The 22,190-nt window shown below is 44.5% G+C and overlaps 1 protein-coding gene across 4 annotated transcripts; it reads right to left on the reverse strand.

Annotated features, from left to right (window-relative positions):
- Positions 1-1,793: 1,793 nt before the first annotated feature.
- CLEC5A (C-type lectin domain containing 5A) lies at positions 1,794-18,965 on the reverse strand. 4 transcript variants are annotated; one of them, XM_055421398.2, is made up of 7 exons: positions 18,780-18,965; positions 18,187-18,285; positions 17,125-17,184; positions 14,596-14,655; positions 14,147-14,283; positions 8,809-8,915; positions 1,794-3,383 (listed from the first exon to the last, which is right to left on the reverse strand). In XM_055421398.2, the coding sequence occupies exons 2-7, from the start codon at positions 18,263-18,265 to the stop codon at positions 3,296-3,298; spliced, it is 531 nt and encodes a 176-aa protein (XP_055277373.2). In that variant the 5' UTR covers positions 18,266-18,285; positions 18,780-18,965; the 3' UTR covers positions 1,794-3,295. The 4 variants fall into 4 exon arrangements, with proteins under 4 accessions (XP_055277373.2, XP_088690824.1, XP_055277372.2 ...); XM_088834698.1 differs by lacking the exon at positions 1,794-3,383 and adding an exon at positions 3,390-4,043; XM_055421397.2 differs by lacking the exon at positions 1,794-3,383 and adding an exon at positions 4,206-7,354.
- Between the last annotated feature and the right edge of the window lie 3,225 nt (positions 18,966-22,190).

A 22,190-nucleotide genomic window follows, 5' to 3' on the forward strand; every position in this document is an offset into this window, starting at 1 on the left:
AAAAACACCTTTTGCAAACTCAGGAAAACTCAGTGTGCTCAACATCTCTTGATCATCCTCTCCCAGCTGAAGTCCTTCAGTACTTTTCCAGTAGTTCATTTCTATGGTTAAAAACTCTCCGACTCTTTGAGTGAAGATAGTGCAGGCATGGTTCCCTTTCCTGTTGTGATAACCTAGAGTAGTCTTCTTTGTCTGTTTAATGTTGTCCAGGGCAAGTTTTGCTTTGACAGGGATGAAGAGAGTGAATATTTTAGATGATTGTCTAATTAGCCATAGAGACCTTTACAATAACCTAGGAAACAGGTGATAATCATTTGGATGAAGGTGATGGCAGTAAAGTCTGTTTCTAAAGACTATATTTTATACATAACTAGCTGGCAAGCCACTCCAGTACTCTTGCCTAGAAAATCCCATGGACGGAGGAGCCTGGTAGGCTGCAGTCCATGGGGTCGCTACGAGTCAGACACGACTGAGCGACTTCACTTTCACTTTTCACTTTCACACATTGGAGAAGGAAATGGCAATCCACTCCAGTGTTCTTGCCTGGAGAATCCCAGGGACGGGGGAGCCTGGTGGACTTCTGTCTATGGGTCGCACAGAGTCGGACATGACTGAAGTGACTTAGCAGCAGCAGCAGCAGCTAATAATAATAATAATTATAATCTAATATAATATCATCTTATTTATAAAAGAGATGAGTTAGTGACTATACATTTTTTGGGGGGGGTCTTCAAAACTGGAAGGATACAATTGTATTAAATGAGATGAAATTCTGTTGACTGAGATGGTACCATGGAATGAGCCAGTTTGGGGGGAATATCAAGAGCTCAGCTATGAACAAATTAAGTGTGATGTGTCTAATATTAAATGTCTAAGAGAACATGTTGAGGAGATAGACATAAAACCCTGGAGTTCAGGGAACTTCAGGCTGGATACATAAATTTGAGAGTGAATGTTCAGTTCAGTACAGTTCAGTTGCTCAGTCATGTCCGACTCTTTGCTACCACATGGACTGCAGCACACCAGGTTTCCCTGTCCATCACCAACTCCAGGAGCTTGCTTAAACTCATGTCCATTGAGTTGGTGATGCCATCCAACCATCTCATCCTCTCTCGTCTATCGGGGACCTGCCTCGATATGGCCCAGGGTATCCTCGGGATGAACGGCCTTGGCGTCAGCGAGAGAGAGAGAGAGCCAGGGGCTGATGATTCCTTGGTTTACGCAGGAAACCAATAAAACCCCAGCATGGGGTTTGCTCTGTTTATGTAAGCCGCAGGCGCCCTCTCGAATCACTGGAGGCACCCCACCAGGGCACCCCCTTGAGTGGGTCTTAGAAGCCCAGGCAGATAAGTAAACGTAGAGGGCCCAGCACTCCAAGGATCTCAACCAGAAAAAGGAGAATAGAGAAAAGGACGGAAAAAGAGAAAGAACGACCCGGGGACACCAAGCTTCGGTGAGCAAGGCCCAAAACTTTATTTTCCAGTGCTGCATTTATACCCTAAGTTGTGCACATAAAAAATAGAGAAAGGGAGGTATAGAGTCACGCCAAAATCACGCGGGGTCAGCAATCTTGACCCTTATCAGGATCAGGGTTTATTTTTGTATGTCTCATGATATACAGAAGTTTTAGGTGGTTTACATCATCTTCTGTCCAGGAGGCCTGCTAACAGTTTATGGCCCTCTCTCCTAACAAAGGTTAGTCAGCTAGAAAAAGGCTTATATTCTTTCAAGGTGATTTTCCTAAAGTCAGGCGCTATTCTCCAAAGACCCATGACAAGGTTACATTCCTATAAGAAAAGAATTTATTAACTTAAGATCTGATGTGGTTAAATCAAAGGCTACTACTTATTTTCTCTATATGTGATTAATATATATCCAAGGATACAATAGATAGAAAATATGGAAACTTTGCAGCAAGCATTGATTCAACAATGAAATCTTTTTAGGTACTATTCTAATGATTTTAGCTTCTTCAACAAATTCCTGTATTTTAGAATATTAGGCTTTCTGTCCTTGCATGGCTGGGAGGCTGTAAACAGTTACATTCGTAGTTGTAAGAGCCCGGACAAACTTGTCATGCAAGTTAGAAAGCTATCAGAGGGGCTTTGATTGGAACACTCCTATTAAGCTGAGGAGAACTTTTTAACTACAGCTCTGAATTAATGTTTTCAGAGAAAGGTGGTTGGGGGGAAGCCCCCATAAGTATTAGAGGACTTGGTAAGAGGCGTAAGATAGTAAGGCAGTCAGACTCCGGTTTTCTTTGGGATAGATGCTCGGGTAAGTCCAGGGGGTTCCTCGAGTCCTGATTAGCCTTTGCCCATCAGGCCTCTTCCCCAATTGACCTTTGCCATGGGTAGGATTTCCCTCGCTGGCTCCCGGCACTCGTCCCCTTCTCCTCCTGCCTTCAATCTTTCCCAGCATCAGGGTCTTTTCCAATGAGTCAGTTCTCATCAGGTGGCCAAAGCATTGGAACTTCAGCTTCAACATCAGTCCTTCCAATGAATATTCAGGACTAATTTCCTTTAGGATTGACTGGTTTGATCTCCTTGTAGTCCAAGGGACTCTCAAGAGTCTTCTCCAACACCACAGTTCAAAAACATCAATTCTTCGGTGAACCCAGGGATGGAACCCAGGTCTCCTACATTGCAGGTGAATTCTTTAACAGCTGAGCCACAATGGAAGTCCAAGCATACTGGAGTGGGTAGCCTATCCCTTCTCCAGTGGATCTTCCTGATCCAGGAATTGAACCGGGGTCTCCTGCACTGCAGGCAGATTGTTTACCAACTGAGCTATCAGGGAAGCCCAAGAGTGAGTGTGGGTGGTATTTAAAGCTATGAGGATAACTGATTGACCAAGATAAAGAGAAATGGTGAGAAATGGTGTCTTGCCTATATTGATAAAGCACAGATAAAGAGAATAATAATGCGTAGGACTGGGCTCTGAGTTTTCAATATTTAGGGACCAACTAATGAATAGGAGTCAGTGAGGGAGAATGGGTAATGGCCAGCACAATGGGAGGTAAACCAGAAGAGTGACGTCTTCATATACTATGTCATATTGTCCTGAGAGGTCAAGTAAGATGACCACTGGATTTCACTATGTGTAGGTTATTGATGACTTTGATGATCTCACAAGAGAAGTTCTCAAAACACTTTCTTGATAGCTCTAAAACTCAGGGAACATCATAAAAACCTTCTGTATCTTCAGCTTCTTCTTTGAATGTTACACAGGTCTGTGTGCTGTACTTGAAACATACTTCCTCTAAGGACGCTGTGCACCCAGAAGTCCCCTGAAGTTATATGTACATAGAAGAAGATCTTGCATGTTCCAAGGGTGGGAATGCCTTGTAAATGAAGCATTGTGAGTGATTCAGTTCTTTGTACCTGCAGTTGAGAGACATTGACCATGAACTGTAGCTTTAGAGATATTCAAATACCTCTGCTGCCTCAGACTCATGGCTGGTAGTGAAGATGGTCTGAAGGAAGCTTGAGGGCCCACTGCAGGAGACTTTGGTGTATCCTAAATCACCGCGTCAGTCAGAGGGGAGGGGAAAGTAGAGGAGAGCTAAGACTTCTACTGCACTGTTGCTTGGTCTGTGCTGCGAGAAACTCAGTGGGTGAAGTAGGACTAACTGGAAGACAAAGGCTTCTGGAAGTGGGGGGTTGACAGCAGGGACAATGGGCAAAGACTGCCTATACCTGATGCCTTCAGCCATCCATCCATCCATGTTGATTTGTCAACATTGAGGAAAAGAGGATCAGTGACTTTACTCATGGGCCCAGTAGGTCACACAGAGAGGAAGAGGAATTTGTGTGTAAGCCAGAGATGAGGAAAGCATGGCATTGATGTCCAGGGGGCCACAGAAATTTTGGCCACCTTTTCCTGACTTGGGCAGGTTTTTATTCCCATATTGTAAAGAAGTAAACAGGTTGTGAGAAATGGTGTCTTGCCTATATTCAGCTTCTTGCAAAGTAAAGAGCCACTTCTTGGATGAAGATCTCAATTTCAAATCTTCTGCAATGTGTGTCCCTCATTGTGTATTGCTGTTGAAATACACACACAGTGGGGATATTATTTCATATATATCTAAAAGAGTTTTGTGATCCAGGTATTACTGCTTCATGTAATAGGTAAGGGGATCAAGGCACAGAATGAATAAGAAATCCATATGTATTCACATATCATATTGGATGCACAATCAAAACTCTAGTCCAATAGTTTATTAAATCTCCATTGCTTTAAATGAAACACCACTACTTCTTCCCAATAAGGCTACAGTTACTTACCCTTCTAAGGATTCAGCAACTCTCCCCCCATTCTCCAGTGAAAGTGAAAGTCACTCAGTCATGTGTGACTCTTTGGGACCCAATGGACTATAGCCTGCCAGACTCCTCTGTCCATGGAATTCTTCAGGCACGAATACTGCAGTGGGTAGCCATTTCCTTCTCCAGGGAATCTTCCTAACCCAGGGATCGAACCTGGGTCTTGTACACTGCAGGTGGATTCTTTACTGTCTGAGCTACCAGGGAAGCCCATTATCTAGTAATGAACTTAAACCAAAGTCCACATATTTGCTCCCAGCTCCCCTCACCAACAGCCCCACCCCAGCTCCCTGTGGTTAGAACTTGTGCGGAAGTACTGCCTCATCTTGGGGAAAAATTGAGCTGCCCACCAGGGAAACCACTCAGTGTCTACATTTCCTGACTATAAAAGCCTGCAACTTGTTCTGTCATAAAACAGGAAGTGTGGCAACCTCAGTCCTCCCTTTGCCAAACAGAAGGGTTGTGGTTTTCCTTTTGCTGTCTGAATTCTGGGGCTTACCTTAGCTCAGAATTCTGTTCATTCTTTCCTTCACCACACTTTCAACCTCCACCTTCCCTCCCTGTAGCACTTGCTTGTCACTGACACCATCAGAGAGCTTGTATCTCCATTGAGTTCTAATATCATTCCAACATCCACCCCCCCCAAGATGCAAATCGCTGGGCTGGCCAAAGACTCATTTGCGATAAACGCTGAATGAAAACTTTTTCGCCAGCTCAATGCTTCTAATAACCTCCTTCAAGCAAGTTCTAACACATAATGTATTAATCTCATTTTTAAACATTGTAAGTGGCCATGCTAATTAACCCCAAATTGGGAAGCCTAGGAATATAGAAACAGAGCTGAGTGCTGTAATAAAATATAAAACTGTCATCAATTTAATTCGACATACATAAAGTGATGTTCACAATCATTGTAGTACATTTTTATCAGACATAAATGGTGATCTCTTTACTTGGGTGACTATAATTTCCAGTAGTTTTATGCAGACTTCCCTTATGGCTTCAGTCAGTCAGTTCAGTCACTCAGTTGTGTCCGACTCTTTGCGACCCCATGGACTGCAGCACGCCAGGCTTCCCTGTCCATCACCAACTCCTGGAGCTTGCTCAAACTCATGCCCATTGAGTCAGTGATGCCATCCAGTCATCTCATCCTCTGTTGTCCCCTTCTCCTCCTGCCTTCAATCTTTCCCAGCATCAAGGTCTTTTCCAATGAGTCTGTTCTTACGGCTTGCTGCTGCTGCTGCTAAGTCACTTCAGTCGTGTCCGACTCTGTGTGACCCCATAGACGGAACCCCACCAGGCTCCCCTGTCCCTGGGATTCTCCAGGCAAGAACACTGGAGTGGGTTGCCATTTCCTTCTCCAGTGTGTGAAAGTGGAAAGTGAAAAGTGAAAGTGAAGTCGCTCAGTCGTGTCCGACCCTTAGCGACCCCACGGACTGCAGCCTACCAGGCTCCTCCATCCATGGGATTTTCTAGGCAATAGTACTGGAGTGGCTTGCCATTGCCTTCTCCGTCTTACGGCTTAATTCTTGTTAAAACACATACATATTTCTTTTCTCTTTTCCACGTACTGATAAGGGTCTGTAGCTGATATCTTCCTGCAGTTACACCACTAGACAGGATGCCCACAAGACTTTTCTACCTTTTTCTTGCCTTTCTTTCAGTATGGCCAAATGTACTATTTTTCCTCCTGCATATGGTTTTCCTGTGTCCCTGGAATTCCCTTTCTATCAAATGCCCACAACTTGCCTCCATCCAGTGTCTCCTTGAGCAGTCCTCCTCTTTTTCTACTCTGTGGTCAGCTGGACCAGTCCTGGGTCAGTGTGGTACCAACCAGTGCTGGCGTCTTTGGGGTGAGTAGATTGTACCTGGCAGCACAATCTCTCTAGAACTGCAGGCAGGAATATGTTATGACTACTGGGACCCAAGGAACTATACCAAATTCTTAATACATACTCAACAAACAGTCAGGTCATCAAAACCCATTAAAATGGAGATTCAGGCCGAAACCAAGGAAATATTTAGCTTATTTCTTTAGGACTTCGCTGAAAAACAGAGATTCACTTCTCTGAAGTGTGGTTACCTTGGGTGTTAGGTAGTCTTCAGAGAGGTTTCCTAGCAGATTCCTGCCCTGCCCAGCCCCCTCTCCATTCCCATGAACAGTGCTGTCTCTGGTCCTAGCTTAGCTCTCAAGCCCATTCCTAGGCCTGGCCTCAAAGCAGATTGAAGAGGGCCTCTGCTGTCCCTCCCCAGGTAGGCTGGAGGGTATGAGAACAGGGGTCTCTTGGGAACAAAAGTGAGCTCCAGAAGCCGAGTTTATCCCTCTTCCATTCTTGCTGTTCTTTAAATAATGTTCACAGCTGCTCAGTCTGTAGTTTCTCCCTGGTAGTATGGCAAAGTATGTCTGAGGACAAAACAAAGCCTGTTGATCAGTCAGAAATCCTTGGTTCTATAGAAGCAGACTTCATCTCTGTATCAACCGGTTGTCTCCATCAAACTGAGTCTATCTCCTGGTGATATTAATAGTATCCAGTCCCCCAAAGTGGAATGAAGAAGCTGATTTCCCCCAATAGCCAAGGACCTCTACTAGTAGACAGATGGATAAAGAGATCATTTGATCAGTTGACCCGTGTAGATCCAAAGCCACGGGTGTGACTCTCTCACAGGAAATAGGGTCTCGGGGAGTTGCTGACTCAGAATGAGGAGCTTGCCTCAGCTGTTTGTCTGCAAGTATATTTGTGGAGGGCCTGGTGCTTTGGCACTGAGGAGCTATTAGGGGGTTATCCAATGACCTCTGGAAGACAGACGTAGGAATTTGATGTTCTGTATCTCCCGTGTCAGTCCCAATTGCCAATATGCTCTTTTGCTGTCTCCATAGTATATTTGTTGTTCTTGTCAGAGGCCACAGAGAACTGCGTCATTGGGCCTTCTTCTCACAGATCCAGCGGTAGGCGACGTTACATGAAACAGCATCATATGTCTTTGTTAGGCCTATGGTCACACAGTGGAAATTCTGACCGTGATTGGTAACACTAGTTGGGAAAAGAAAGCATGGTTAAGGCCTGTCTTTTCAGCCTGCCTTTTCCTGGTTCTGATACCCCCTCAGCATCCCCACGGAGAAGGAAATGGCAACCCACTTCAGTATTCTTGACTAGAGAATCCCATGGACAGAGGAGCCTGGTGGGCTGCTGTCCATAACTTCACAGAGAGTCGGACACTACTGAAGCGCCTTAGCATGCATGCATGTATTGGGGAAGGAAATGGCAAACCACTCCAGTATTCTTGTCTGGAGAATCCCAGGGACAGAGGAGCCTGGTGGGCTGCTGTCTGTGGGGCTGCACAGAGTCAGACATGACTGAAGCGACTTGGCAGCAACAGCAGCATCCCCAAATCCAGCTCAAAAACTGGTGCTTTTCCATCAGCTCTCCTGTGAACTTTTACAGACTCATTGTCTTGGATTAACTCACTGTTTGGTTAGAAACACCTCAGGGGTTGTTTGTCCCCTTTTCTCCCAGACATAATGTTTTAGTGCTGGAGGTCCTATGTTTTCAACAGGAGACCCAAGAGGAGAAGGAGGAAGGAGATTTCTCTTCCTTTCCTGGACACCAGCTGGCTTTATGAAAAACATGGTTGGTCTTTTCATATCTCTTTTAACTGTCTTTCAGTCTGACTGGAAAGAGTCTGGTTTCATGGGAAGGACATAAGTTTTGGAGCCAAGTGGATGCAGGGTCGAACTGCAGCTCTACCACACCCTGGCTTTGTGATATTCAACACATTTCTAAGCCTCAGTTCAGCTGTCTGTTAAATGGGAATCAATAAGGGCTTTTCCTAGTAGCATCACTGTGAATAGAACCAGGAATGATGTGTAAAGTACTCAGCGAGGGCCTCACATTTAGTAGACACTGAATGAATGTTCACTCACTCCTCTCTGTGAGAAGCTGGTTCCAGTCTGGGGAACTGACTTGCTTTCTCTCTGACTCACCATTTTCATAGGTCCACTGGGAGTGTCATGTTCCCCACCATGGCTGTGGCCATGGAATGATACATAGGACATAGCTCTTGGGCGTTAAAGTTTAATAGCTTTAAGGCATAGACAGTTTGTTTATAATAACGTTTCTTTAGATAGAGAAACCGTCTCCAGGGAACTTGTAAGAACTTAGTTAAGAAAATGTGATCTCTGGATTAAAAGATAATGGATGAGATATATCAAACATGATATGTATGTGGATTTGTTTGGATCTTGATTTGAACAAAATGATTTGTTGAATGAACAGTCCTCTCTACTCAGAAATATTTGATACTTTCCATAATAAAAAATTTACCCCAAAAATGTGTCTCTGGGGATAAGTGGGTTGGAATAAAGGAGAGGAAGAGAACACACAGCTAAGTCTCAGCCTTTGTGCTGTTCCAGGCCAAACCCACTGAGTCTTGGGTCTAGTCTCTAGAAGCAGCTAAGATCCCCAAAAAATGTGAGATGTTCACGTACTTGCCATTAAACTCAGCGTTGTTGATCCAGTGCCACATTTTCTCTACAGGCTGGTATAATAAGCCAATAAAATACTTCTCAGCACCAGTTATGTCCTGGAGAAATTTCTAGAAATTAAAAAGAGATAAAACAATCAGCAAAAAGTTCTTTTTTGCTGCTTCCTTTGTGCCAATGGACTCATGATTATATCTGATTTTGGGAACAAGTAAAGGACTCCAGGGCTGGCTATCCCTGGCACTACCCATCAGCCCTAGAGAAGTGATTCTCATTTTACCCAGAGCATCAAAATCATGCAGAGGTCTTGTTAAAACATAGATTGCTAGGCTCTGGTTTAGTAAGTCTGGTGTAAGGGACCAAGAATTTCCATTCCTAACAAATTCCCAGGTGATGCTGATGCTTTGAAAATGAAGGAGGAGGGTACAATACCATCTAAAAAAGGGTAATTTCAAATACACCTTTCTTTGATCTACTTCTGCATAGAATTGTTTTCATTGTCAAAAGTTTTACATTCCAAATAAGACTGGATCATCTTGGAGAAGGAAATGGCAACCCACTCCAGTATTCTTGCCTGGAGAATCCTGTGGACAGAGGAGCCTGGTGGGCTGCTGTCCATGGGGTCACACAGAGTCGGGCACGACTGAAGCGACTTAGCATGCATGCATGCATTGGAGAAGGAAATGGCAAGCCACTTTAGCGTTCTTGCCTGGAGAATCCCAGGGACAGAGGAGCCTGGTGAGCTGCCATCTATGGGGTCATGCAGGTTCGGACACGACTGAAGTGACTTAGCAGCAGCACCAGCAAGACTGAATCAAGTAAATTCCTTGAATACTTGGCAAGGGAAAACAGGGAGATTTGAAAGTGTGTTGCCAAAGCAGATATTGCCACAAGAAATAATCAGTTGCCAACAAAGGTCTGTCTAGTCAAGGCTATGGTTTTTCCACTGGTCATGTATGGATGTGACAGTTGGACTATAAAGAAAGCTGAGCTGAAGAACTGATGCTTTTTAACTGTGGTGTTGGAGAATATTTTTGAGAGTCCCTTGGACTGCAAGGAGATCCAACCAGTCCATCCTAAAGAAGATCAGTCCTGGGTGTTCATTGGAAGGACTGATGCTAAAGCTGAAACTCCAATACTTTGGCCACCTGATGCGAAGAGGTGACTCACTGGAAAAGACTCTGAAGCTGGGAAAGATTGAGGGCAGGAGGAGAAGGGGACAGAAGAGGACGAGATGGTTGGATGGCATCACTGACTCACAGGACATGGGTTTGGGTAAACTCCAGGAGTTGGTGATGGACAGGGAGGCCTGGCGTACTGCGGTCCATGAGGTCACAAAGAGTCGGACACGACTGAGTGACTGACCTGAACTGATTGAGTGCCTGCTAAAATGACACTGACCTTAGACATCTTACTTTCTGCATTAAATTAATGGGTCACAAATCACTCTGGCCGGAAACCTGGGAATCCCCTGGACTCCCCTGTATTCTTCACCTTCCTCCCATTATCAGCGGCCATCCAAGGCCACTTAGATATTCTCCCCATCCCCATGCTTACTGCCTTTATTCCTCCTTTCCTAATATTTTTCTTCCCTGAAATACTTCATTATTTTTAAAACTTGATTAAGATTTACTCATTTAGTAAACTTTTTTTTTTTTTTAATTTGGAGTATCTGTTGTGTGCCAGGCATTGTATTAGGTTGGAGATACAGAAATAAATTTGCTTCTTTAAAAAAAAATATGATCTAAAATGGGTTGGCAAGATATGGGCAGTGGGTCAAATTCAGACTGGAGCAAATTTTTATAAACAAGGTTTTAATGGAACAAGCTGTGGCAATTTGTTACATATTGTGTATAGCTGCTTTTGAACTGCTGCTGCTAACTCGTTCAGTCGTGGCCAACTCTATGTGACCCCATAGACGGAAGCCCACCAGGCTCCCCTGTCCCTGGGATTCTCCAGGCAAGAACACTGGAGTGGGTTGCCATTTCCTTCTCCAATGCGTGCAAGTGAAAAGTGAAAGTGAAGTCACCCAGTCATGTCTGATTCTTCGTGAGCCCATGGACTACAGCCTACCAGGCTCCTCCATCCATGGGATTTTCCAGGCGAGAGTACTGGAGTGGGGTGCCAGTGCCTTCTCTGTGCTTTTGAACTCTGATGGCACTATTAGGTAGTTGTGACAGAGAACACATGACCTGACAAAGGTAAAATATATACCATCTATGTTTTAAAAAATGTCTGCTGAACCCTAAAACAAGGGTTCTTAACCCTTCTATCTCTTGCTGGAAGCAGGGATGGTTTCTACAGAGATCTATAAAACCACTGGAATTTTATTGAAAATATTGTGCTTATGTAATGTTTCTAGAAAGAGATGAATAGATTTCATCACCATTTCTAAAACATCAATTATCCCAACATGTTGAAAACCCACAGATCTAATAAGACAAGATAGATGAGTTGACCAGCATAGTAGGGTAGCCCAGGTGTAGTGCTTTTAGGAAATATGTATTAGACATGGACCAGGAGGGCTTCCCTGATGGCTCAGAGGTAAAGAATCCACTTGCAGTGCAGGAGCCACAGGAGATGCGGGTTGGATCCTTGGGTCAGTAAGAGCCCCTGGAGAAGGTCATGACAACCCACTCCAGTATTCTTGCCTGGAGAATCCCATGGACAGAGGAGCCTGGTGGGCTACAGTCCATGGGGTCTCATAGAGTCAAATGTGACTCAAGCAATTTAGCATGCGTGCATGCCCAGGGAGAAAGGAGGAAGTGAATAATTATACCTGGATTTTGGGGTCTATATAAAGGCTGTAGATGAGGTAATATGTGAGATGGATTAGGGGAGATAGTTATTGTAAAGCAAGTGCTAGGAGCGGGGTGTGTGTGTGTTGGGGGGCGGGGGTTGTGGTAGGGTTGTCAGGATCGGACTTCCTGGAAAAGGAAGCATTAGATCACAGGCAGACTGCAGAGTGTGTGTGCCTGCTCAGTCACTTCAGTTGTGTCCGAGTTTTTGTGACCCCATGGACCGTAGCCCATCAGGCTCCTCTGTCCATTGGATTCTCCAGGCAAAAATACTGGAGTAGGTTTCCATTTCCTCCTTCAGGGGATCTTCCCAACCCAGGGAGGAAGCCCACTCCTCTTCGTTTCCTGCATTGGCAGGCGGGTTCTTTACCACTAGCGCCATAGGCTGGAGCATCTGTGGAACTATAAGCTGCTGAATTCGGTTGGCGCAGAAATAGGCGACTTCACTTTCACTTTTCACTTTCACACATTGGAGAAGGAAATGGCAACCCACTCCAGTGTTCTTGCCTGGAGAATCCCAGGGACGGGGGAGCCTGGTGGGCTGCCGTCTATGGGGTCGCACAGAGTCAGACATGACTGAAGCAACTTAACAGCAGCAGCAGCAGCAGAAACAGGAGGGAGGTGGGTTCAGAGACAGGATTGGAGAGAAGGCAGAGGCTGGACCATACAAGGCTTACATGTCATGTTAGGGAAACTGGACTTTAACTCACTTCGTTTTGGAAAATGGCACAGATAGTTTAAAGCCTTAGAGCAATTAGTAAGTCAGATCTGTGGAGGATAGGTAAGAATGGCAAAACTAGGGGCAAGGAGAGAAATTAGAAGAATCCCAAAGAAATCCAGGGGAGAGCTGAATGATTCGCTGTGGAGATAGCAGGGAAAGAACTTGGTTAGCAGCTAATTTAGGAGGGAAGCGAAAAGGCAAATCCCAGCAAACTATCGGTGTTCCATTTCGGTTGACATGATGGCTCACCAGTATTTGGGATACAAGAGGAGGAGCAGTTGGGGTTAAACACATTTCATTTAGTTTTAAGCATGGCATGTTTGTGGTGGTTTCGAGACATCAAAGTGGAACGTGATACACTTTCTGGTCTAGGGAAGGGAACTGAAGCCATGGGTATGAGAGTCATTAGCAAGCCGCTGGTGTGGTGAGCTTTTTCTGGGGTTAGCATGAGTGTAAGTGGCAGAGGATGCAAGCATGGCTTTTGAGATGCACCAACTCTTAAGGGTTTAGTGGAGGAGACGAGGTTATGGACGTCCTTTCCCATCCCCCTCGTCTCTTCTTCTCTCCTTTTTCTCTTTTCTGCACTCTCTCTTGCTCTTGGCTTTCTACTTTAAGGCATTTTCCCCTCCCCACTCGGGTCCTTAGCCCTGGAGGAGCTGTATCCTCACCATCCCTGCTCACTGTTGGGCACCTACTACCGAGATTCACAGAGACGCTCTCAGAAACTCTTCACCACCACGGGACTTTTTAGAGGAAGTGTGAAGGGAAGAGCAGAAAAAGCTAGAATACTGTGTGCAGCACAATGTCTAGTGCTCAGCAAATACTTAGGGTTCGAAGGAGAAGCAACTGTAAATAAAATTATGGCCTAAAATTCAGTTGCTCAGTCATGTTCGACTCTTTGCAACCCCCTGGGCTGTAGCCCACCAGGCTCCTCTGTCCATGGGGATTCTCCAGGCAAGGATACTGGAGGGGGTTGCCATTTCCTCCTCCAGGGGATCTTCCCAACCCAGGGATCGAACCTGCAGCTCTTGTGTCTGTCTCCTGCATCAGTTAGCAGATTCTTTACCACTAGCACCACCTGGGAAGACCTAAAATTGATTAGAGTGTGGGTTTTGGAGTTAGAGAGATCTCAATTCAATTCCATGTGCTGTCATTTGTTAGCTATATAACCTTGATCAAATTATTTTTCTGTGCCCTAGTTTTTTATATTTAAATTTTATTCTATTTATTTAAGCATGAAAATTCACTTCTTAAAATCTAATTTTTATTGGAGTTTAGGTGCTTTCCTAGTTTTCCCATATATAAAATATGAAGAACAATAACGCCTCAGAATTGTTATTATGATAAAAAGAGATTATAAAGCTTTTTTATATAGTGTGAGCTATTTTTACTCTCATAATTACACACTGCAACCCCAACTCTATGACCTGATTCTTTGTTTTGCATATTACTAATTTTGTTATTTAAAAACTTCCTTATTTATTAGGCTGATTGGGATCAAACATTAACAGCTGACATCTGTGAAGAATTCCGTAGTTTTAAAAGCTTTATACACATCAGCTCATTTAGTCATTCCCTGTATTTTAAATGTCCTGGCCCCTCCCCAACACACTGCTCATAGGAGAGACCACAGAGTGCAGATTTCATTAGCTCAAATGGGTCCGAGGAACACACCCCGCTGCTGTTGAGAAGAGCCTCCCACCCTGTCTCCATCCCACCCCCACCCATCCCCTGCTCCACAAATCAGATTGCCCCACCAACGCAACTCCACCCACTGAGGCTGGTGAAGGGGACGCTGCTTTTCTGTACCATTCCACGGGCTCACCAGTTTCTCTGGCGTGTTGACAACGGCCAACGTGGATCTTTTTTCTTGGCAAAAGTTCATGCTCTTGTTCCAAGACGATTCCGATTTGGACAAGAAAAAACATCTTCCTTGATGAAAATCCCACCCCTTGGGGCAGACTACAGAAATCCAAGAAAAGAGAGGATGAGATTAGTGAGATTTGGATGTGAATCTTGGGAGTGAATCATAAGACAGTAGGATATGGCTTTCTTTATAATTATTATATCAATACAATTTTCTTCAATCCAGGAAGAAGTTTCATCCACTTTAGCCCCAGTTTCCCTGGCTGTAACAGGAAGGGAGTGACGATAAGGTCATTATGGCCCCATTGAGTCAAACAGTTGCATAAGAAAGGAGACAATGGGAAAAGTCTCTAAGAATTCGCTACCTAAGAACCCGGAGGTGGAGAGGGCCATAAGCATGCACTGTACCTGTTCCGTAGCTCTCTGTTGGAGTGAAGCTGACAGCGCCATTCCCCCAAATCTGCGGAACTGAAAGGAAAAGAAAACCTAAGGATAGCTGGATGATGGATGTGACACACAAATGTCACGGCAGATGTCCGGAATGGACAGTGGAATTAACAAGGGACTCTTTGGCACTCTGTGTTGGAATTTTTCAGAAATTTTACTTTGGAACATCCATCCAACTACTACTATTATTTGACCTGCCTTGGGTCCTATTTTATGTCTTATTTTTGGTGTCTCCCTTTGATAGGTTTCCCAGGTGGCTCTAGTGGTAAAGAACCCGCCTGATAATGCAGGAGACATAAGAGATGCGAGTTCGATCCCTGGATTTGGAAAATGCCCTGGAGGAGGGCATGGCTGCCCACTCCAGTATTCTTGGCTAGAGAATCCCAATGGACAGAGGAGCCTGGTGGGCTACAATCCATAGGGTCTTGAAGAATCAGACATGACTGAGTGACTTAGCACACACACAAATATACTTTTGACAGTGTGAAATGCCAAGAAGCTTCCCTGATGGCTCAGAGGGTAAAGCGTCTGCCTGCAATGTGGGAGACCCAGGCTCAATCCCTGGGTTGGGAAGATCCCCTGGAGAAGGCAATAGCAACCCACTCCAGTACTCTTGCCTGGAAAATTCCATGGACTGAGGAGCCTGGTAGGCTATAGTCCATGGGGTGTCAAAGAGTCGAATATGACTGAGCGACTTCACTTTCACTTTTCATGTTCAGTTTCAATGCCAAGAAAAAGAGCAGGAGAAAGGAAGAGGAATAGATGCATTTAGTACCAGAAAGGAAACCTCTCTGTTCTTTCTCACCTATACTTTTTACAGTGTTCTCCCCAAAGAGCTGTCCGGAGCGCTTCCTCTCCAGGCTCCACAGAGCACCTTTGCTGCTCTCCCCACTGCTGTGGTGTGCCTTAAACCCTATGTGAAAACCCATAGTCCTGATGGGCAGTCCTCTCTCTCATCATCAATTATCAGCTCGAAGGACTGTGCTAACTGGAGCAAGATTCAGAACTAGAGGATGTTGGCAGACAAGGAGGCAGATGGATATTCCAGAGGTTTCTCTTTGATTTTTGGCTATGCCACATGGTATGTGGGATCTTATTTTCTTGACCAGGGGTTGAATCCATGCACCCCTCAGTAGAAGCACCTCAGAGTCTTAACCACTGGACTGCCAGGGGAGTCCCCAGAAATAACCTGTGGGCAGAGAAGAGTCCATTGATTTCTTTAAACATAAAAAGGGGAATCAGTAGGCCTCCAAGAGACCTCGTTATTTTCGGGGAACACTGGCTGTTGGAGTGGGTGGTTACAGTGGCTCCAGAGGTTGATCAGACTTTTCCTGGACCAGTTGTTTGTCCATGGTGGTTGAAGACCAGTTTAGTTTACCCAGATGCCAATTAACTACTTACAATCATATATAAAATGTGCAAGTTAGGATTCACTTTTTATTTCAGTCCCCTATTCAAAGGCTCTTTGTAATATAGCATAACCTGGTTTTCATTAGAAACGACTTGGGCATTATAACCGAACAGAACTTTATACATATTTCATGAGCGTTTCCTCCTTTTGGCTCACTGTACTTACTGGGTGCCTCAGTTGCTACAGAGATAAAGAAGACATTATCTTTCTGATAAAGATGTGGTTAGTAATAGGTTTGTCTTAAGAGCAAATGAGAAGGAGATCCTTGGAAAAGCTTCAAAAGGAGGTGGGGTTCATAAGGAGAGCCATACCTGACATGTCTTTATCCCCCATAGCTTCTGGCATTGGACTTTGTGCTTTATAGATGATAGTTGACTAATTTCTCCTGTTTTCATTCTCCTTCTGTGTTTGGTCTAGCATACTGCTTGGCACCAAAGAAAGGTGCTGAATATAATTTTGATGATTTTTGTGGGGCATGGGTTTCTTTAAACAATTCTTTAAATGACAGGGTTTAATAAAGTACTTTCACATCACATTACACTAGTTATACACAAATCATCCTCATTCCCAAGAGGAAAACAGGATCTGAAATTTCACCAAGTCTAGTCTTGGTTTCTCATCTCTAAAAGTAAGAAAATTAATTAGAAGATCTTTATTTTTCTGGGTGTGCTTCGTTTTACTTTTCCAGCTTTATTGAGATATCATTGACACATAACACTGTATAAGTTTAAATATACAACATGATGACCTCATACATGTACTTATTGCAAAATTATCAACACAATAAGGTTGGTTAACTCCTCCATCACCTCGCATAATCATTTTTTTTGTGTATCGGGAGAACATTGAGCATCTACTCTTCTAGCAACTTCCTTGCATACAATACACTGTTATTACTTACGGTCACTATGTTGTACATAGGGGTTTTGGCACTCATTCATCTTATAACAATTAGCAGCTCTTTACGAACTCATTCTACAGAAGAATGTCTAGGGGAGGGAGGCTTTGAGAAAGGTCTTTAAGACTTAAGCACAGAAGAGCCTGGAGAGGGGAGAGGAGGTTATTTTCGTGTACATTACCTGTTCCAGAGCTCTCTGTGGGAATGAAGATGACATTATTTTCGCCAAAAATCTGTGGGACTGCAAAGAAAATCAGCTGTTGACTCAGCCCCAAAGTTGGCCGTGCAGTGAGTGTCGTAGATAGACGTTACTGTGGGGCTGGTGGGACATGGCGCCTGTCAGTGGGACAGGTTGAGCTCTCTGACTCAGGTCAGCCAAGATGGGCATGTGTTTCCTGTGGATATATCCACTCATTCTCATCCTGCTTTCTTATGTGGTAGAAACTGCACCTTGAGATTGGGCCATATGGTCGATACCTCTTACCCAACTGTTGCCTCCAAATCACATTTCCTTCCTCATTTATCTTCCCCACAGGCTTCTGAGGCTGGAGAAAATTTTACTTGCTGCAACTGTGGTAAAATCTTTCGATATGAGGCCTCTTTTCCTGAACATTTGGATGAATTAGTCTCTGTGTACATAAAGGAAAATATCTTGCCCAGTAAAACCCTGTTAACCCTTAACATAGCTCCAGGTGGCACTAGTGGTAAAGGACCTACCTGCTAATGCAAGAAACTTAAAAGACCTTGGTTCAATTCCTGGGTTGGGCAGATCCCCTGGAGGAGGGCATTGGAGAGGCAACCCACTCCAATATTCTTGCCTGGAGAATCCCCACAGACGGAGGAGGCTGGTGGGTCACAATCCATGGGGTTGCAAAGAGTCAGACACAACTGAAGCGACTTAGCACGTCCCACAGCTTATCATTGGGTTGGACTGGAGCTGTATTTTCAAATTAGCAACTATAATAAGCACTGCAGAGTACTTCAGCTCAGATTACCCAACGAACACTCTAGTGGCAAAAATTTTGTGTGGGAGTCTAATCATCAGACACTGCTCTGTTTTGCATCTCCAAGGTAGACCAAGGAACCTACTCATTGTGTGTGTGTCTGGGAGTGAGAAGGGCAGTCATTTGCCCTCAGCTGGTAAGTCTTGAGCATTTAACCTTTACATTCAACCCTGCATCCTAAGGGAAGAGTCAAGAACAGTACAATCTGAATTGCGGTAAGAGATTGATCAGATACTCACAATAAAGCAGAAATAAGGTCATTCCAACAATCTTAAGCACCACTACGATAAGCCCAGAGATTATCATGTGCCAGTTCATGATGCAGGAGATGAGGAGGCCTGTGGGCATGAGAGCACAATATCACCGTCAGAATCTGGGACAAGGCTTCTTTCCAGCAGGGGACATGCCAGACTCTCAGAGCACCGCTTAGGGGCTGGGAAGCCAGGCATGACATTGATAGGTGCGAGGAGGAGACCCGGCACACACCCAGAAGACAGGGAGGAACTTGTGCTCCTTGGGAAACTTTGAACTTGGTGTGCTGCCTCTCCTCTGCCATCCCTAGCTCTCAGCCTCAATCCTGTTCCCATCTGTGGCTCTTAAACTCTGTCTGATGAATAAATCCTCTCCTGGACTTTGAGAACCCTTAACCTTGAAATGATCCTTGCTCCCCGGGCCTTTCATTTGTAGTCTTGGCCATATGGTCTAAGCTCTCAGAAGTCACTGTCTTCAAAAAACTATGCCAGGAGTCCGACAGACAGGACAAGTGTCTCTGAGGTCCTTGGCTTGGGAGCAGAGCCAGCAATCTGTATAGAGAGGACAGGCAGAGACTCACCTGATGGCTCCCTGGAGGGCTGGTCTGGTCTGCAGGTGGGGATCTTTCCCAGTGGCTTTGTGCTTGCTGTGGCGGGTGGAGGCCCTTCCAGTGAGAATAGGCTCCTTGTGTGTGGGCAGTGTCCTTCCTTCCTTGCATAGTCTCTGTCTCACCAGCATCCCTGAGCAAACACTTCTTCCTGTTCAGTGTTCTTGGCAAAGGAGCGGGAGGGGCTAGGAGGGGAAGGGAGTAGCCTCTGAAAGAGGAAGGTCCCCGCCAAAGGGGTTCTCATAGAGGGGAATGATTGTAGGATTATTTAGGAAATGGAATATCTTTTTTTTTTAATTTATTTTAATTGGAGGCTAATTACTTTACAATATTGTATTGGTTTTGCCATACATTGACATGAATCCGCCCCGGGTGTATATGTGTTCCCCATCTTGAACCCCCCCTCCCACATCCCTCCCCATCCCATCCCTCTGGTTCATTCCCGTGCACCAGCCACGAGCATCCTGTATCATGCATCGAACCTGGACTGGTGATTCATTTCACATATGATAATATACATGTTTCAGTGCCATTCTCCCAAATCATCCCACCCTCGCCCTCTCCCACAGAGTCCAAAAGACTGTTCTATATATCTGTGTCTCTTTTGCTGTCTTGCATACAGGGTTATCATTATCATCTTTCTAAATTCCATATATATGCGTTAGTATACTGTATTGGTGTTTTTCTTTCTGGCTTACTTCACTCTGTATAATGGTTTCATCCACCTCATTAGAACTAATTCAAATGTAATGGAATATCTTAATACCGACTTGTTCTGTGTATCTGAACCTCCTTGAAATAGAGTGGAAAGAAAATGTAGTAAACTGTTAACAGATACCTGGGTTAAGAGTGTCTGTGAATTATTTATTTGGACTTTCCTTACAACATGTCTGCAAATCTGAAATTGTCAACATTAAAAATGTAAGTCACTACTTTTAATAAGGAGGTCCTCATATGTCCCATTGGTTCCAGAACTGCAACCTGGCTCTGCTCAGTCCCCTTTATCATGGACTCCTCCTCTCTGGTCCCACCCAAGAGCTTACCTCCCTGGCTTTATGCCTCGAGAAGGTGATGACTATTCAGTATTTCACGAGCATGATGCTCTGCTGGGTACAGGGGATCTGGTGATGGTGAATAACACCAAGGTCTTACTATCAAGGATATATTACATTTGAAGTTTTCCTTTTATTATACTTTTCCTACTGTAAAGCCTATGTGTACTCACTGTGGCTTCCCTGATGGCTCAGATGGTAAGGAATCTGCCTGCAGTGCAGGAGACCCGGGCTCGATCCCTGGGTTAGGAATATCCCCTGGAGAAGGGAATGGCAACCCACTCCAGTATTCTTACCTGGAGAATTCCATGGACAGAGGGGCCTAGTTGGTTACAATCCAGGGGATCATAAAGTGTCAGACATGACTGAGTGACAAACACATACTAATTACAAAAAATGGTTAGAGGAACTTTCTTGGTAGTCCAGTGGCTAAGACCCTGTGCTCCCAATGCACAGGGCCCGGGTTCAATCCCTGGTCAGGGAGCTGGCTTCCGTATGCTACAACTAAAGAACTCACCTGCCCCAGTGAAGATCAAAGAAACTGCTTGCCCCAACTAAGACCCAGTGCAGCCAAACAAATAAATAAATATTTTAAAAAGTGGTTAGAAAATACTGGCAAGGAAAATTGAGAAAATAATATTCATAAAATTTTACATTTAGCAATAGTTGCTGTTATCATCTCTGGGTGTGTATCTTTATAGATGAGCAGGTAGATAAGAAGATAGGTACGTAGACTGATGGATAGGTACTGGGTCGTTTAGAAAACTGGGATCATATTGTATATATTATTTGTAATCTAGGCACTAAAGGTTAAACTCACTGTATTACAGGTATCCCTTCAAGTCAAAATATAGATTTTTGATGATATATTCTTATTGCATATACACTTATATGATTTATTCAACAATTGGACCACTGTAATTCTTCTAGTAAAGTGTATCTTCTGCCTAGTTTCACTTTTCACCGAGATGTTCCACAGACAATCCAGTGTGGACATACCCTCGAGTGTATTATTTACCATCCTCTGCTAAATCAGGGCTTCCCTTGTGGCTCAGTGGTAAAGAATCCACCTGCAATGCAGAAGACCTGGGCTGGGATGATCCCCTGGAGAAGGGAAAGTCTACCCACTCCAGTATTCTGGCCTGGAGCATTCCCTGGACTGTATAGTGTGCTGCTGCTGCTGCTGCTAAGTCGCTTCAGTTGTGTCCGACTCTGTGCGACCCCATGGACTGCAGCCTACCAGGCTCCTCCATCCATGGGATTTTCCAGGCAAGAGTAGGAGTGGGTTGCCATTGCCTTCTCCGAGAAAGGGTGTAAAGTGTCCCCCAAAAGGCAGGACTTAGTCTATGGGGTCGCAAACAGTTGGACACAACTGAGCGACTTTCACTCACTGCTAAAACATGTTCATTCTCTTCAGTTCCTTATCTCTGGATGGGAAGACCATCTGTTCAGTTGCCCATAGCTTTAAGTTAGGGTATTATCCTTGGCTTCTCTCGCTCCCTTCCTTCCCATCCGATCAAACTCTAAGTCATGATGATTCTCTTTTCTTAGAGCTTCTCAACCTGTCTTCTCGTCCACTTCCTCACTGCTACCTTGTCCCCGGTCTCCACCTGCTCTCTCTTCGATCTTCTCAGCAGTGTCTAAAGAAAGCTCTGTGCCATCATCTTGCTTTAACAATTCTCCACTCTTCAGCAATAATGACCTTTCTAAAATGCAGACTTGACCCTATCATTCCTGTGATAAAATATTTTAGTTACTTCCCATTGCTCTTAGGATAATCTGAAGAGTTGGAGCTGGAGGTGAGGGGTGGCTCTTGAACCAGGCAGGGGAGGATTTGGAGCCTGTGGAGAGGTGGTCAGGTTCTAGAACAGAGATCCCAGGGAGATGTTCACACTTGGTTTTCACATTGTGCAGTGGCTCATTGAATAAATTAGAAGTTCTGCTGCTGAGGACAGTTATCCAATTGGGTAGGGAGGAGATGACTTTACTTCTATCCAGCTGTCACAGCATCAGGCAGAAGAAACACTGTGTTCAGCGATCAGACTTTCTGCTCAGGTCGTCTGTAGCCTGGCAAAACAGAACCAGGGAAAATAAAATACTCCCCCTATCTTCCTTTATCAGATCTTACAATATTTAACACTTCCAATATTTATCTAGTTCCATCACATATTTGAATATTGGGGAAAGCTCCCTAACCTCCCACTTCAAAGTTTAATATGTAGCAAAAAAATCAATGGATGTGTGAGAATATAATAACTCAAAATAAGGTGAGCATTATGAAAAAAAAGATCCAATGACTGTCTGCGAAATAAAGTTGCTATTGTTGTTGCTG

This window comes from Moschus berezovskii, chromosome 3, assembly GCF_049115385.1.
Source record: "Moschus berezovskii isolate FMDL1 chromosome 3, NW_MosBer_1.0, whole genome shotgun sequence".
NCBI classification, from domain to species: domain Eukaryota; kingdom Metazoa; phylum Chordata; class Mammalia; order Artiodactyla; family Moschidae; genus Moschus; species Moschus berezovskii.

Bases quoted from the DNA above. Each gene is read 5' to 3' on its own strand.
- CLEC5A (XM_055421397.2), bottom strand. From the start codon at position 18,265: ATGAACTGGCACATGATAATCTCTGGGCTTATCGTAGTGGTGCTTAAG. The intron at 17,185-18,186 runs GTGAGTATCTGA...TTTTCTTTGCAG, and splicing joins GACCTTATTTCTGCTTTATT to TCCCACAGATTTTTGGCGAA. The intron at 14,284-14,595 runs GTACAGTGCATG...GGATTTCTGTAG, and splicing joins AACAGAGAGCTACGGAACAG to TCTGCCCCAAGGGGTGGGAT.